This window comes from Rousettus aegyptiacus, unplaced genomic scaffold (assembly GCF_014176215.1).
Source record: "Rousettus aegyptiacus isolate mRouAeg1 unplaced genomic scaffold, mRouAeg1.p scaffold_m13_p_1, whole genome shotgun sequence".
Classification (NCBI taxonomy): domain Eukaryota; kingdom Metazoa; phylum Chordata; class Mammalia; order Chiroptera; family Pteropodidae; genus Rousettus; species Rousettus aegyptiacus.
The window spans coordinates 1,584,800-1,601,187 of NW_023416284.1; the positions used below are offsets into that span (position 1 = coordinate 1,584,800).

The following is a 16,388-nucleotide window of genomic DNA, read 5'->3' on the forward strand; positions in this document are numbered from 1 at the left end:
CGCACACGTGCACACAGAGGCACACACACATTAATGCGTGCACACACACACCCTCAAACACATCAGACGCACACAAACACATGCACAATCAACGCACATAACACATGGTCAACCATGCACACAGATTTGTACAGTCATGCACACACGTACAACACAATACACACAAGTGTGCACAAATGCACACGTGCCCGAACACCCAGGCACACTTACGTGTACGTGCATGCAGCACGAAGACATGGAAGTGCACAAATTTTCACACACGTAGCCACATACAGAAACAGAAACACATGCACACTGACACACGTGTGCACACATGCACACTGACACACATGTATACCAACACGAGCAGGGGTGTAGGTGCACAAAGTGCCGACACACCCACACGGAGGTGCGTGGACAGGGTGCCGACACACCCACACGGAGATGCGTGGACAGGGTGCCGACACACCCACACAGAGGTGCGTGGACAGGGTGCCGACATGCACAAACAGTCACACTCGTGCACGCATCCTCACGCTGCTGCACACCCACGCCCGAGCAGCACGTGCATTCACAGTCGCGCACAAGCACTCACATCCACACTTTTTTGTTCGCCTGTGCAAGAGCTCTAGTGTGTTCTGCCTGCACACCTGGGTGGGAGGCAGGTCCCCTCGGTCCGGGAGGGGACTGCGCGCTGGGGAGAAGCTGCCGTGCGTCAGGCAGCTGCTGGGGAGGGGCTGGGACGGGCGAGGGCCCCCCCCCCCGCCCCGGAAACTGACAGCCCTGGGCCGGCCGTGCAGCTTGGCGCCCAGTCAGGATGCTGCCTCGGGAGCATAATCATAGCTGCCCCTCCTTTTAATTTGTTTGACCTTGACAACAATAATTTATGACACGCATTAGAGCTCTGTCGTCTTTCTCCTCCTGATTCATAAACAAGGCACTTGGCCGGGCCTCCTTCTCCGCTCCCGAGCGCTGGGCCTTCTTCGCAAGCCCACAGCAGAGCGGGCCCCTCCTCCCACATGCTCCCTGCATGGGGACAGGTCTTGGGGCGGGATGCTGGGGGCCGGGATGCAGGGCAGGAAGGAGCAGGGGCGGGGCTGACCCTCGCAGCCTCCGCCCCCCTCCCAACCCTCTCTCTTGCAGGGGAGCCCACCTTCCGCTGCGAGCTGTGTGACGAGCTCTTCCAGTCCAAGCTGGACCTGCGGCGCCACAAGAAGTATGCGTGCGGCCCGGTGGGGGCCGCGCTGCTCCAGGGCCTGGGCGGCGGGGGCGGCGGGCAGGCCCTCGAGTGCAAGGACTGCGAGCGGATGTTCCCCAGCAAGAGCAGGTGCCTCCGCACCCCCACCCCGGAGCCGGCAGGGACCCCAGGAGCCCCGGGTAGGGGGGAGCCCTCATCCCCGACAGGCCCAGGGACCCCGGTACAGGTGGAGACGAGGGGCCCCTCCAGGGCGGCACACCCCGGAGCAGGTGCCCAGCCCCTCATCTGACGGTGGGGACCGCAGACCCAGGTGCTGGCAGGTGGAGGCCACGTGTGCCCCCGGCTCCGACGCCAAGGCCGGGTCCCTGGTCAGAGCCCACGTGCCGCCCGGCCGAGACGTCGCCGGCCCCCATAGTCACAGCTTAGTTAGGGAGGCAGACGAGAAGCGAGTGGAGAAACCCAGGGCCCCACAGCCGCTCCGTGGACATCCAGAGTGGGGGCCAGCCATGCCCCCCTGCCCAGGAGCTGTCAGGATGGCCTGACCCTCGAGACAGTGGGCAGAGGCAGGGCCTCCCCATCCCCTATTCCCGTCTCCAGCTTCTCCCCACAGGCAGCACCCACCTGTCCCAAGAGGCCTCACCCCAGGGCCAGGCAGGAGCCAGGACCAGGGGGCCAGAGGCCCCGAGGTCCCCGGAAAGAGGGGCCCCCATGGGGGAAAGCCAGGACATGCGGGGCCCGTGCTCCAGGAAGCCAGGAAGCCTTTCCCGCTGTCTAGAACCTTCTCCGAGACAGGCTCGCAAAGTCAGAGTGCAGCCCCTCGTTCACTGGCGGGCGTGTGATGGCCTGGGCCTGGCCGCCGGCCCCGCCACGGCCTCCCCGGGGGCAGGAACCCTCCGCCCTGAACAGGTGACTGAGCAGCCAGCGTTTGGGCAAATCCTGGCCGAGGCCCCGGGCGGCCACGCTGCTCGAGGGGGTCGTGTTTTCTTTACATAAACACATAAATCACAATTAATAGCAGGGAAAAGGGTGCAGCCTGCCGGGCGCTGGAGAGCCGAGCGGCTCTCAGCTAAGTGGCTGGCTGGGCCCGTAATTAACGGGCCGCGGCGTTTGACTGCTCCGCTCACGAAGATTAACGGAGCACCTGGGGCAGGAGACGCAGGGCGTCCCCAGGGAGGGGGTCAGCGCGGCCGGTCACCGAGCCGCTGGGCGCTCCGCCCCGCATCCCCTTGGAGGTCAGCCCACTCCCACGTCCCAGCCGACCCCTCGTCCAAGCCCGGCGTGGCCGGCGCGCACCCCGAGGCCTCTCAGAGGGCGGCGCGGGCTTCCTGGGCCCGACCCCCCCTCGGGTTCATGACGACGGTGGGCACCTTTACTCTCAGGCACCAGGTCAGCTTCAAGATTAAGGTCGTCCCGAAGAGCGGCCAGGACGTGCGGGCCGGGGCCCTGGGTGGTCTCAGAAAGGGCCCGAGCTCGCTCCGGAAGGCCGCCTCTGCGCCTCCATCCCACTGGCCTGTCCAGAGGGGCAGTGGACGGACGCGTGCCAGGACGCGCTCTGACCTCTGAGCAGGGAGTGCTGGCCGCCGTGACCACCGCTGAGAACGGGCCACGCGGGACCGAGGGCCCCTCGCCGCCGGGCAGCGGGGGCAGACGGGCCCGGCCGTGACCCCTGTGCTCCCTGCGCAGCCTGGAGCAGCACATGGTCGTCCACACGGAGGAGAGAGAGTACAAATGTGACCAGTGCCCCAAGGCCTTCAACTGGAAGTCCAACCTCATTCGCCACCAGATGTCCCACGACAGCGGCAAGCGCTTCGAATGTGAAAACTGCGTGAAGGTAACGTGCCCTCCCCTCCAGGAGCAGGTCCCCGAGAGGCCCGGGCCATGCTGCGGGCCGGGCCGGGCCGCAAGAGGCAGGCCCCGACTCCCCCCGTGGCAGGGGAGGCCGGCAGGGGCCAGGCGCCCGCCCCGGGCCCCACGAGCACACAGTTTCTCTCTGAGCTCCTGCCTCGCACCCGCCTTGGCCACAGGTCTCTTGGGAATTGTCATGGAGGGAGGGAACGGGCTCTGGGGGAGCCTCGACAGCTCTCTGAGGCCCCCTGGGGGTCGCCACTGCAGCACGGGCTTGGGCAGGGGGCAGAGCGGCCGGCGGACCCATCCGGCGGCCAGGGCACGTGGACGGGCGCCGGCCGACGGCATCTGTGCCCCAGGTGTTCACGGACCCCAGCAACCTGCAGCGGCACATCCGGTCCCAGCACGTCGGGGCGCGGGCGCACGCCTGCCCCGACTGCGGCAAGACCTTCGCCACGTCCTCCGGCCTCAAGCAGCACAAGCACATCCACAGCACAGTCAAACCCTTCATATGTAAGTCACCCCGGCGCCTCCCGCCGTGCCCTGGGGGTGCTGGGGGGGGCCCAAGCCGCGCAGTCCCCCCCGCCGGCCGTCCCCACCGGAGAGACCCCGTTTCTTTGGAAAGTGCTCGTGGCAGCTGCCGTTGCCGCTGCCGCGTGAGCCCCAGGCACTGGGGCCGCCCTGGGGCTGCCTGGTCAGGGCGACCGTGGGTCTCGGGTCTCGCTCGGCCCTCACCTTCCCCTCCCCCTCCCCGGTGCCCCCTCGCGCTTCTCCCTGAGGCGGCAGGAGGCGGGCGGTGGGAAGGACCGTCCAGCGGTCCAGTCGGGGTCCTAAGAAGGAGCCGGCAGCCCCTCCCTGCCCCCTGCTCCCCGCACTCGCGCCCACCCGCCCTGGGCTCCGGGGGCCACGGCAGCCCCAGACGCACTCGCCGACCTCCGCTGTCCATGTGCACGGCGGCCTCTGGGGTGCCCGGGCCAGCAGTCTGGCGGCGGGTCCCGGCTGTGGATGACAGGGCCCTGCCCTGTCCTCGGGGAGCTTACGAGCCGGAGGCCAAGCCGTAAACACGGGCGACGTCTGTGACGGGCGCAGGAGCCGGGGGGGCGGGGGGGGCGGGGGGCCGCGCAGGGCTAGGAGGCCAGCCAGAGAGGCCCCGACCCTGTCAGTGCCCCCGGGGGCCAGGACGGCCGTGGGCGAGAGGTGCTCGTGCAGAGACCGGCGGCAGTGGGGGTCCCCGGGGGGCGCCTGCAGAGGGGGCTCAGGATGCGGCTCCAGCGCAGAGGCCTTGAGGCCAGGTGCGTTTGGGTAGTGAGGGACGGGTGCATAGGCAAGGGGTCAGAGGTCGGAAAGGGTCAGATCCCAGGGGTGTGACCCTGGAGGTTCCTGTCTGCTTGGCAGTGCAACGAGCACTCATTTCACACATGACAGCAGTGAGTTGCCGTTCACACTAACATTGAGCCTGGTCATGTTCACACCATCACAGTGCTGAGTCGCCGTTCACGCCGGCATTGCTGAGTTGCTGCTCCCACATGTTCCCTCGTGGGACCTTTACAAAATCCTGGGGCGCGGGCTGCTCTGTCTCCGACTGACAGAGAAGTATGTGCTCAAGGCCATGCCACGGAGCCCAGGTTCTGGCTCAAGGGCCCTGGCTCCTGACCCTGGGCTGGGTGGCCCAGAACTTGGGGTGACTCTGGGAGCCTGGGGACTTGGGGTCAGGGTGTCCCTGCCATTGTAGGGGTTGTGCAGTGTCGGACATGAGCCTCAAAGAGGCCGTGCTGACCGGCCAGCCAGGCCTTGGGCAGGCAGCTGGGCCGGCTCCTCGCAGGCCCTGGAGAGAGAGCATCTTAGCGGTGGTGTGAACCGCCTGCCGGCCGCATGGTGGCAGGACCCACCCCTCTGGGAGGGGCCGGGAAGACGCAGCTGGGTGCGAGTGAGGCTGGGCCTGGGACCTGGGACCTGCAGGCGTGGTCGGCGCCCAGGGGTGTTGCAGCGCGCCCCGCTGTGCCCCCTGCTCCCCGGGGGGTTTACAGTGTACCCCACTGTGCCCCAGCTCCCCGGGGGGGTTGCAGCGCGCCCCAGCGAGCACAAGCCTGCGTCCTCCCGTCGGGTGGCACCTGGCTGCCACCACAGCCCCCGTCGATCCGTGCCAAGACGTGCCGGAAGCCCCCAAGCCCCCGCCTCTCTGAGCATGCAGACCGAGGCAGCGTTACTCCCCGGTGGTGCCCCCTGCACCGGGGTGCCCAAGTACGTGCCGGGGTGCGTGCGGAGTGTGTGTGCGTGAGCGTGCATGCAGAGTGTGTGTGAGCATGATTGTGTGCGTGTGTGCGAGCATGGGTGCATGCGTGAGTGCATGAGTGCGTGAGTGTATGTGCACGTGTGTGCATGTGTGCGAGCGTGAGAGTGTGTGCGTGAGTGTGTGTGTGCGAGCATGGGTGCATGCGTGAGTGCGTGAGTGCGTGAGTGTGTGAGCGTGTGTGCATGTGTGTGAGTGTGAGCGTGTGTGCGTGAGCGTGCACGAGCGTGGGTGCATGCTGAGCGTGTGAGTGTGTGAGTGTGTGAGTGTGCGCCAGCATGGGTGTGTGCGCTCGTGTGTACACTGCTGACGGGATGACCTCTGGCCAGCACCCCTCTGCATCCCGGCAGGGCCCGGGGGCGCCCTCGCTCCGGGGGCCTCTCTCAGCCCCGTGCGGGCGGCCACCTCGCCTCCTGGCTCTGAACCAGCGGCCGCCAACCCAAGTCCAGGACCAGCATCTCAGCCCCTGCGGCCTCTCTGCAGGACCCTCCGCCGTGGGAGCGGGGGACGCGGCGGTGGGAGCCGGGCGTTTCAGGCTCCCCGAGCCCGGGCACGGGTCCGCGCTCAGGCAGGACGGCGGCCGCTGACAGGGCACGGGCAGGACGCGTCCTCGGGGGGCCGTGGGCACAGTGAGGCCTCACTCGTTTGTCCATCCAGGCTGAGCCGAGGCGCGGGCGCGAGATCCCAGGGCATTTATAGAGCGTCCTGTGGAGACGCCCCTGCCCCAGCAGCCTCCCGAAGAGGCAGATGTGATTAAATGAGGCAACACTCTTCCCTTCAGCCTTGCAAACGCCCCGCCATGCCAGACGGCCGGGAAGGCAGAGCCGTTAATATAAATAGATACCGTGATTAGAGACCATGGTAATCTCTGGGCCAGAGCTCCCAGCTGGAACGGCATGACCTCAGGCAGGCCGGCGCTCGTGGCCAGCACGGGGCCCGCCGGAGGCATTGTTTTCACCGGGGCTGCATTTAGGGCACAAACGGTCCCGCAGAGAGAGACACGCGGTGTGTGCGTGTGTGTGTGCGCATGCGCGCGCGCGTGTGTGTGTGTGTGTGTGTGTGTGAGTGCGTGTGTTCCTCCCACTGCTAGAAAAACAGGAGAAAGAAAAGCTGGTGATTTGCTGACACTCAGCTCACAGGCCGTGGGGAAAATGGCCGAGCCGGGCCCCTTGGGGCCCCGGGTCCTGGAGGCCGCTCTGGCTGGCACTGCCCTCTGCTGCTCAGAGCAGAGACTGGCGTCCACCCGCCTGAGCCTGGCGCTGCCCCTTCGATCCCATTTGGGGAGGTCCCGCTTTTTAGAAATACGGACCCAGCCCCTCTCTACACGGCCCTGCCTGGGGCTCCCCTACCACCTCTACCCGCAGGCCGCCCCCAAATGATGGTCACGCCTTGCCAGGGCCCCAGAGGTCCTGACTCAGAACCCCTCAGTGGACTGGTCCCCCTGAGACCTCCCTCTCCTGGGGGCAGAAAGTGAGGCCAGGGACAGAAAGGGGCAGGGGGAGCGGGGGACATTTTGCACTTTAGAAAGCAGAGGCCTGAGCTGGGTGGTCGGGGCTTCCTGTCACTGTGCCGGAGGCACGGTGGGGGTTTGGGGCGAGATGCCCCAACCACAGACATGACCGCCTGCGGGACGGGGCCACCCTGAGCGGTGCCGGGGTCCCTGGCCCCACGCGACAGACGCTCCCGGGGAGGAAGGTGCAGGCTGCAGCCGCACCCCATCTCCCGGTGAGGGGGGATCAGTCCGCCCAGCCCGGGACCCCAGGGGAGGCCGCTGGGCTCTGTCAGCTCGTGCTGGTCACCGGACAGTGAGACGCACATGTGCATGTACATGCGTGTGCACTCATGCATGCAGGCACACGTGTGCACACGCACGGCGTGCACATGTGCAACACACCTGTACGCGCACATGCAAACTGTGCTGACAGGTGCATGTGCACACCCGCAAGCACATATCCACACATACACACACACCTAAACACGCTCATGCAGACACAGCTGCACGCAGCAGCATGTATATGCACATGCGGGCACACGCCTCCACGTGTGCATGTGTATGCACGTGTGTGCACACCTGTAACATGCTTGCACGCACCTGCACATGTATGTGCATGTGTGCTCGCGTGAACACGCACCTGAACACACATGTGCAGACACACCCGCGCACACACTGACATGCCTGTGCACTCACGTGTGCACACATGCACATATGCACAGCACACACATGCACGCAACACCAACGAGCACATATGCACACGTACATGCACATGCAGTCACACACAGCTGAGCACGCGCATGCAGACACACCCGCACGCATAGCGACATGCGTGTGCACACACGCGCGTGCCACGCGAGCACAGGCAGCCCCGGTCCCCGGGACAGACGCGACCCGGGGCGCCCTCCCCCCTCCCCCGCTCCGGGTTTCCCGTAATTTCTCACGGCGCCTTGTCGCTCTCCGCTGACGCTGCAGGCGAGGTCTGCCACAAGTCCTACACGCAGTTCTCCAACCTGTGCCGCCACAAGCGGATGCACGCCGACTGCCGCACGCAGATCCGGTGCAAGGACTGCGGCCAGATGTTCAGCACCACCTCCTCCCTCAACAAGCACCGGCGCTTCTGCGAGGGCAAGAGCCACCACGCGCCCGGCGGCCTCTTCCCCCCGGGCCTGCCACTGCCCCCCGGCCCCGCCATGGACAAGGCCAAGCCGCCCCCCAGCCTCAACCACGCCGGCCTGGGCTTCGGCGACTACTTCCCCTCCCGGCCGCACCCGGGGGGCCTGGCCTTCTCCGCGGCGCCGCCGGCCTTCCCCACGCTCACCCCCGGCTTCCCCGGCATCTTCCCTCCGTCCCTGTACCCCCGGCCACCTCTGCTGCCTCCCACGCCGCTGCTCAAGAGCCCGCTGAACCACGCCCAGGACGCCAAGCTGCCCAGCCCCCTGGGGAACCCGGCCCTGCCCCTGGTCTCCGCCGTGGCCAACAGCGGCCAGGGCGCCACGGCGGCCGCGGGGGCCGAGGACAAGTTCGAGGGCCGCCTGGGCGACGCGTACGCCGAGAAGCTCAAGGCGCGGGGCAGCGACCTGTCGGACGGCAGCGACTTCGAGGACATCAACACCACGACCGGGACCGACCTGGACACGACCACGGGCTCGGGCTCGGACCTGGACAGCGACGTGGACAGCGACCGCGACAAGGCCAAGGACAAGAGCAAGGCAGCTGAGGGCAAGCCTGAGTTCGGGGGGGGCCCGGCGCCCCCGGGGGCCCCCGGCGGCGTGGGCGAGGTGCCCGTCTTCTACGCCCACCACTCCTTCTTCCCGCCGCCCGACGAGCAGCTGCTGACGGCGGCGGGCGCGGCGGGCGACTCCATCAAGGCCATCGCCTCCATCGCCGAGAGGTACTTCGGTCCCGGCTTCGCGGGCGTGCCGGAGAAGAAGCTGGGGGCGCTGCCCTACCACGCCGCCTTCCCCTTCCAGTTCCTGCCCAGCTTCCCCCACTCCCTCTACCCCTTCACGGACCGCAGCCTCGCCCACAGCCTGCTGGTCAAGGCTGAGCCCCGGTCGCCCCGGGACGCCCTCAAGGTGGGCGGCCCTAGCGCCGAGGCCCCCTGCGACCTCACCACCAAACCCAAAGAGGCGAAGCCCACGCTGCCCGCGCCCAAGGCCGCGCCGGCCCCGGCGTCCGGCGAGGAGCAGCCGCTGGACCTGAGCATCAGCAGCCGCACCCGGGCCAGCCTGAACGGCGGGGGCCGGGAGCCCCGCAAGAACCACGTGTACGGCGAGCGCAAGCTGGGGGTCGGCGAGGGGCTGGCCCCGGCGTGCCCGGCGCAGCTGCCGCAGCCCGCCCTGCACTACGCCAAGCCGTCTGCCTTCTTCATGGACCCCATCTACAGGTATTACCATGTCCTGTCCCCACCTACCCTCCAGGTGGGCTGCTGGGCGGGTCCGAGTGCGGGAGGTGATGCTCCTGGTCCCCCCGAGGCCCCTCCCTCTGCTTTGCCAGCTTCAGGGGCACCTGCACTCGGGGGTCTGTGCCTCAGCACACACCGGCTCGGCCCCCCTCCCCCGGGGCAGGTCCCTGGCCGGGGCTAGGGCAGGGGCTCCTGATACACGCGGCTCCCTTTCTCTGATGGCCACTGGGGTGCCCGCCGCCCTGCCTTGAGCCCAGCTGTCTGCTCTGGACCAACTCTGCCCCCCGCAAAACTCAGACCCCCATTCTTTCCTCTGCTCCAAACATCTCTGTTCCCTTGGGCTGCTCTTCAGAGCCAGAGCCGGGGTCTCTGGTGGCCCCGGGAATTCATAGGGGAGCCTCAGAGAGGGAAGCCCTGGTCCTCGAAGGGGAGAGGGAGAGAAGGAGGGTTTACAGAAACCAGTGTCCGTTTACTTTGATAGCCCTCCCGGTGAAGGGCCGTCTCTGTGCCCCGCAGTTCCCGGGCAGGCTTCGATCAGGTGGGTCGTTAGGAAGGAGGGGTCTGCCCCTCACCACACGCGTGCTGGGGTCCCGGGCAGGCTGAACCCCGAGGAGCGGGCTGTGAGCGTGTGCAGGCTTGGGAGGGAGCGGGGGGTGCAGGCCCACGTGGCCACAGCTGGCGTGGGCCGTGCCTGGGGGGAGAGAGGCCCGTGAGCCGGCTGTTCCCCAGGGGCCGGCGGGGCCCGGCGGGGCGTGCAGGTGGGGTCGCGCCTGCGGAAGGTGCGCGTGGGAGATATGACGGCAGAGATGCCGGCAGGGCAGGTGGGCGCGCGTCCCGCTGTGCCCACCAGCGCCCACGTGGGTCCCCACCCTCCCCAGCCTGCGGGGCCACCTTACGGCAAAGAGGCAGGAGAAGGGGTGGAGACAAACCTCGCCCCTCCCTCGTACGGGGCCCCTGCCCTGCACGTGCCGCCAGCTACAGCGCGGGGCAGGACAGGTGCGACGTGGGCCAGCCTCGGCCTCCGTTAAGCCCTGCGGAGCCAGACACCCCCGTCCCCGCCACCCGCCAAGCCACCCCAGGGGCTTGTTCCCCCCGGGGGGCCTTCCCAGAGCCTGTCACTCACCCCCTCCCTCCCGGCCCCGGCCCTGGGTCTCGTGGGCTCGCCGGCGAGGTGCGCCTGCCTCCGGGGTCCCCGGGGTGGCTGCACCGGCCTCCCGCCCTGCTGGCCGTCCCCATCCCGCTCCGGCCAGCGCCCCGGCCGGCCCCCTGGGGGGCAGCGTCACACGTGCGAGTGACGTGAGCGACTGGTCCGGGTTCGTTTAGGGGGCTGTGTCTGCATGTGGAGAGGTGGCGGGTGTCCCCAGAGCCGAGAGGAAGTCTCGGCCCCACAAGGGAGACTGAGGCAGGCATCACGGGGAGACGGGGAAGGGAGGGGTCGCTGGACCCTGCTCCGTGGTTAACAGAGTTGTCAGCAGAATCTGGGGAACATTCTAGAATTGTTATCACTAGCGGCCTTCACAAGTTTAGGGGTTGAGGCCACCTGGCTGGGCGAGGAGGCCCCGGTCACTTCCCTGGGACGGAACCCACTGGTCACTCGCGTTCACCGCGGGCAGAGCACCCCGTGCCCAGGGCCGGGAGGGCGGGGAAGTGGGCGGCGGGGGCAGCCAGGGGCCCCGGCAGGGCTGAGCCCTCGCGGGGCTGATGGGCCACTTGGCAGAGCGTCCGGGCTCCGGCGCCGGGCGTCCACACGCACACGAGGGGCCGCGGCTGGGCCCCAGGGGACAGACATGAGGCAGACGCGGCCGGGCCCAGCGTGGTGACGGGAGCTCGCGAGGGGGCCGAGCAGGCGCGGGGCAGGGCCGGCCGCAGCCGGGAGGCCCACGCAGGCTAGCGGGGCGGCTCGCGTGGGCCACGGTGTCCCCCTTGGCGACGCGACGGCCCGGACGCGAGGCCCCCGCCTGGCGACCGGCGGGGCGGGAGCCGGCGCTCTGCGTGGGTGGGGTGCGTAACCCTGTGTGTTGCTGTCCAGCAGGGTGGAGAAGCGGAAGGTGCCAGGCCCCGTGGGCGTCCTGAAGGAGAAGTACCTGAGGCCATCGCCGCTGCTCTTCCCCCCCCAGGTGAGACGCCCGGGCTGGGCGCACCCCGCGGGCGCAGCTCCCCGCCTGCCGCGCGCCCGGAGCGCTCGCCCCACGGGGCCCCTGGTTGCCGCGAGGCCGGGGCAACGAGCGGACAGGGAGGCTGGTCCTCCGCCACGCCCCACGTCCCTCAGAGGCCGCCGAGGACCCCGGCCTGCGGGCAAACCCCCAGACTTCGGCTCGGGCTGTGGCAGGGGCATGAGCTTCAGCGGGGCAGCGGGCCGAGTGAAGGAGTGAACCCCAGAATTCCGAGTGTGGGGGTGGCCAGCATGGTCAGGGGGTGCGGGCGCAGGCGGCCCCTCTGGGGTTCAGTGCCTCGGCCAGGACAGGCCCGGCCTGCGTGCAGGGGCCGAGCGGGAAACGAGGCGCAGGAGCGAAGAGGAGGGACCGGCATCCGGGCCCCAGGGTCCCAGGCAGGGGGGGCGGGCAGAGCTCCCCTGTGCTAGAGCCTGGTGAAGCCTCTGCCCGACTAGGGCTGGGGTGTAGGAAAGAAACCCCAAGGCCGGGCAGCGGCCTCCGACCCCGCCGCGCCTGCAGGAGCTCCTGTCTGCCCTTCTGGCCACATTCTCCCAAGAGGACGGGCACGGAGCCGAGGCAGCAGCTGGGCTGAGCAGCGGGGCCGGCAGGGGCTCCCGGATTCTCTGCCCGCTTGCCCCCCAAGCCACAGGCCTCCTCACCCCGCCCGGAGGCTCCAGGGACCCAAACTGTGGGATGGGCCCGAACCCCGCCTCCAGGCGGGCAGCAGGGCATTGTTCCCTCTCTGGGGCTGGGACAAACGCCCCGGGCTGTGAAGCCCTCGCCCTGCCTGGCTCATGGCTAAACTTAGTGCCCCACATTGTTTCACTGGGGCCGTGGAGTTTGCTTAATAACTTCCCCCGATTTTCCTCGGGTCGGGCTGCAAAGAGCCGACAAGCCAGGCACATCCTGTGTTTGTGTTTGTGACGGAGCCGGCCCCGGTCGGGCAGAGCAGGCTGAGCGGGCCAGACCTGGGGAGGCCTCTGGGAGACCCACCCAGGCCTGAGGAAGGGAGGCCCGGCAGGGGGGCCAGCCACCCATTGTCCCTCCTGTCCGTCCCCCTGCGCCCCACTGCCTGCCCCGTGGGCCCTGTGGTGGGGGCGGGGGGGTGGTGATGGCAGATGACCAATAAGTCACCTAACTAAATGGCCTGAGGTCAGGCCATCACTGGGGCCGGGTAACCGATGGCTCCTACAAAGTGTGGGCTCTCTGCCATGGAAGGCGTCAGCTGGTCGCTTGCCGGGCAGGACACTGCCAGGACCCCACATGTGGGCAGGCAGCCCCCACCATGTCCCGCAGTTTGGGGGAGTCTGGGGTGGTGGAGCGTTCCAGAGCCCGCCAGGGCTGCGGCTAAAACCGAGCCCATGGACAGGCAGGCAGCAGTCGGTGCTCCGGGTCCCGCCGTCCATCCAGGCTGTGGAGGGGGCGGTTTCCACCTGTCCATCGGCGGGGACAGGGAGGGCCGCCTAGGGCAGGAAGCATCCTGCGTCTGATGGGCGACCAGGCCTGCCCCATGGGGTCACAGCCCTGGGTCACGGCGAGGCCTGGGCCCTGAAGGGCGGACACCACTTTCTATCCATCAAGCGCTTTCTGGGTGTTTCTGTTGTAACCAGGCAGTGGTTCCCCAGCTCATGCCCCAAAGGGCCCTGGCCCTGGGCCGTAACGACAGCTTCCTGTTCGCCCTGCCCTGCCCGGCCTCCCACAAGGCCTGGCTCACAGGGCCGCCCCCCCCGTCCAGGGAAGGGGGGGTAGTGCTGCCGAGGCCTTTGCAGCTCTGTGGGCCTCCTCCCCTCTCCTGTCCCCAAGCCTCAGGGGACGGGCGCAGCCAGATTCTGAACACGACAATGCCCAACGGGCAGAAATGACCAGTGCCACCGCCCCTGCGCCCTGAGCAAGCCTCGGCACCTCCAGGGGGCAGGGAGGCAGCTCCTGTGTCCTCCGGGAGTCTGGCGCCCTGTGGCACTGGCGGCGCCCCCTGGAGCACCCCCTGGAGCACCCCCTGGAGCACCCCCGGCACGTGGTTGGTGGGGTCTAGTCTCAGGCTGCAGACTTCTTTCCGGGCCTTCGCCTGCAGCCATGGCCTGCGGCCACTAGGTGGTGGTGGTGGCGCCTGAGGCCCGCAATCCCTGTTTAACCTGAGATTCAGGTAGCTGTCTTAATTTGTCAAAACTCACAAAACAATTTAGAGTCTACGGCCAGGCCACCCTGAACGTGCCCGATCTCAGCTGATCTCGGAAGCTAAGCGGGGTCGGGACTGGGTGGTACTTGGGTGAGAGACCACCTAGGAAGACCAGGTGCTGTAGGCATTGAAAAAAAAAATTAGGTATAATTCTGTCTTTGACCCAGACTAGTCATCCAGGGGTGCTGGCCACGGGTCAAACCATCAGGACGCCGGTGGCTCGTTTCAGAACGAGGGTTCGTACAGGCCCATTATCGGCAGCCTGCGTCACCATGTCCCACCAGGCTAGGCAGAGGCGTGGCTGGCTGCTGAGGGCCGGTTCCAGCGGCCACGGCCTGGACCCTGGACCGCAGGGGGGCTCCGTGGGAGGACAAGGGCAGGACTGGCCACAGGAAGTGGAAGAGTTCAGCTCCACGGCCTGGAAAACGAGACGGCCGTGCCCAGTGACAGCCCGAGGGCCCGCTGGCCGTGTCTTGGGCGGGCGCGCTGACGCGCTCTGTCGCCGGGGACCCTCAGAGGCCCACGGCGTGGGCGCACGCTCTTCAGGGGGGGTAGCAGCCCCAGGGGGACCCCCAGCCTCTCCCGCTCTCGTGCCCGCAGGTGTCAGCCATCGAGACCATGACGGAGAAGCTGGAGAGCTTCGCGGCCTTGAAGGCGGACGCTGGCGGCTCCCTGCAGCCCCTCCCTCACCACCCCTTCAACTTCCGGTCCCCGCCCCCCACGCTCTCGGACCCCATCCTCCGGAAGGGCAAGGAGCGATACACGTGCCGGTGAGTCGCGGCTTGTGCCCGGGCCGCAGGGCGGCCCTGCGAACGGCGCTTCCGGGAAAGACCTCAGTCACGGCCTCCGCCCGGAGCTGCGACCTGTCACCCGCGTGTGCGGGGCGGCCCTCCTGCCCGCCACGCTGTGTTCCCGTGAGCCGGCCGGAAGCACGGCGTGCCGGCCAATGTTTAACCCCAGCTCCGGGAGGGGACCGAGGGCCCAGCGGCGGGGAGGACGGGCCATCCCAGCCGGCTCAGCACCCCGGTCCGTCTGCCCCGGGGCACACGTGGGGTCTCTGTTAAGCTCGGCTGGGTCCTGGGTCTGCAAGAGATTGAAATCCGTGATGTGCAGCGGGGCCACCTGCCCCAGGTGTGGGAGCTGAGGACTAGGACCCGGTGGGGGGGGGGGGCGGGGCCCTAAAGCACCTGGGCGACAAGTCTGACTCCGCCTGCCGTTGCCCCCGCCACCCACCCCAGGTACTGCGGGAAGATCTTCCCTCGATCTGCAAACCTCACGAGACACCTGAGGACGCACACTGGGGAGCAGCCGTACAGGTGCGAGCCCGCCCGGCGCAGGCAGCGGGTGGGCACCAGGCCCCTCCCCGGGGCCCTCCCTCCGGGCCGCGCGGCCGCCCTGCACCCTGGGATGCTGCAAAGATGAGGCAGCTGTTGCCTGACAGGCTCCCGAAGGCCCCCGCCCGCCCACCGGGGCCTGTGCCCGGGGCGCTCGCCCTCCGGTCACTGGGGTGCCGGCTGGGGCAGGGGCTCGAGCGGGATCAGCTGGAAGCCGGGGCCGCAGGGCTGGTCTGTGGCACCAGCCCCGGCCACAGCTGACATCGGCCCGTGCAGTGGACCACGGCGGGTGCCTAAGACGGGGAAGGGAGCTGTGCAGACGCGGGTCCCAGCCGGGCTGGGTGTCCTGAGGTCCCCTTGACCACTCTGGACAGAAGCCGAGGGTCTGCTCCCCACCTCGCCCCTCAGTGCTGGGGCAGAGGCGGCCTCACAGCACATGGGGGGCGGTGACAGGGGTGGGAGTGCGCCTGCATTTCTGATGCCCCCAAATGCCCGGGGTCTGAGCTCACGGCCGCACTAGCTTACCGTCCTGTTCCCTCCACCCCTGGGGCCTTGGTCGGGCGCAAGAAAGGCCAAGGGTGACACACTGGCTCCCAGGGACCCCGCTCGGGGAGGGGCCCCTGGGAGTCGGCATTCCAGTGAGAGCCCAGTGCGTGCCGCGCCCGCGGTTCAGATGCGGAGGTGCCCCCCGGGGGTGTCGGGGTGTCTGGGTATCTGCCGCTGGGACGGGGACTCTGGCGGGGTTGGAAGCTGGCTGCGTGCGATGCCCACGTGTGGCCACCCCGAGCTCGGAGTCGCCCACTGGCCCTGGAGACTGTGTGTGTCCTCGTGCCTGGGGAGGGTGCCCACTGGGGCGCCTGCGAGTGTCCTGGCCCACTGGGGGCATCACAGGTGTCCTCGGCCACCCCAGGGCCACATCCTGTCCCAGCTGGTTGTCTGGTCAGCGCCCCAGCACCCCCTGACACACAGGCCGCTGCCCCCCCCCCCACGCCTCCAAACACCGCGTCACGACCTAACAGCGGCTAGCAGCAGAAAGCCTGCCCGGCCCCACGCCCGCCCACGGGCTGCCCCTGCGGCGAGGGCGCCTCTCGGCCGGGGCCGGGCGCGGGGCCGGGCGCGCAGTAGCGCCCATTATCGGCGACTTCCGCTCTCGCCCATCTGTGAGGTTCAGCTTGCGTGACGGCAGCTGCTGTGAACGTCTGTGCTGCAAATCCTGGCGGGGTCTGGCGCGGGCAGCCCCGCGATGGGGCGTCTGGGGGTGTGGCCGCCCCGTGACGTCAGGGGGCTCCCGGGCGCTTTGATCACTGGCAGGGCTGAAGCGGGAGGAGAGGCGAGTTCGCGCTTCCGCCCGGGCACAGGCCCCGCCTCAGGGCCCCGGCCCGGGAGGCTGATTGCAGCCCCTCCCCCCGCCCGCCCGCATGAGCCCGCCCGGGCCGGCGGCCACATGCACCACGGTGCGCATGCCAGAGGCCGTTGACGTCCCCCGCGCGGGCCAGGCTTTGCACAGGCTGCCC

At 68.6% G+C, this 16,388-nt stretch overlaps 1 protein-coding gene and 1 pseudogene across 5 annotated transcripts in view; both read left to right on the plus strand.

Moving 5' to 3' along the window:
* Positions 1-16,388, plus strand: part of PRDM16 (PR/SET domain 16) — a 272,002-nt gene that overhangs the window by 241,274 nt on the left and 14,340 nt on the right. For 3 of the 5 annotated variants that reach the window (XM_036227890.1, XM_036227880.1, XM_036227889.1), the window contains 7 exons: positions 1,123-1,306; positions 2,861-3,008; positions 3,382-3,535; positions 7,780-9,193; positions 11,241-11,328; positions 14,141-14,310; positions 14,779-14,856. In XM_036227890.1, coding sequence (XP_036083783.1) covers positions 1,123-1,306; positions 2,861-3,008; positions 3,382-3,535; positions 7,780-9,193; positions 11,241-11,328; positions 14,141-14,310; positions 14,779-14,856 — 2,236 coding nt within the window. The remainder of the gene's footprint in view (positions 1-1,122; positions 1,307-2,860; positions 3,009-3,381; positions 3,536-7,779; positions 9,194-11,240; positions 11,329-14,140; positions 14,311-14,778; positions 14,857-16,388) is intronic. The other 2 variants (XM_036227892.1, XM_036227884.1) reach the window with 1 other exon arrangement.
* LOC118606714 lies at positions 13,549-13,667 on the plus strand (annotated as a pseudogene).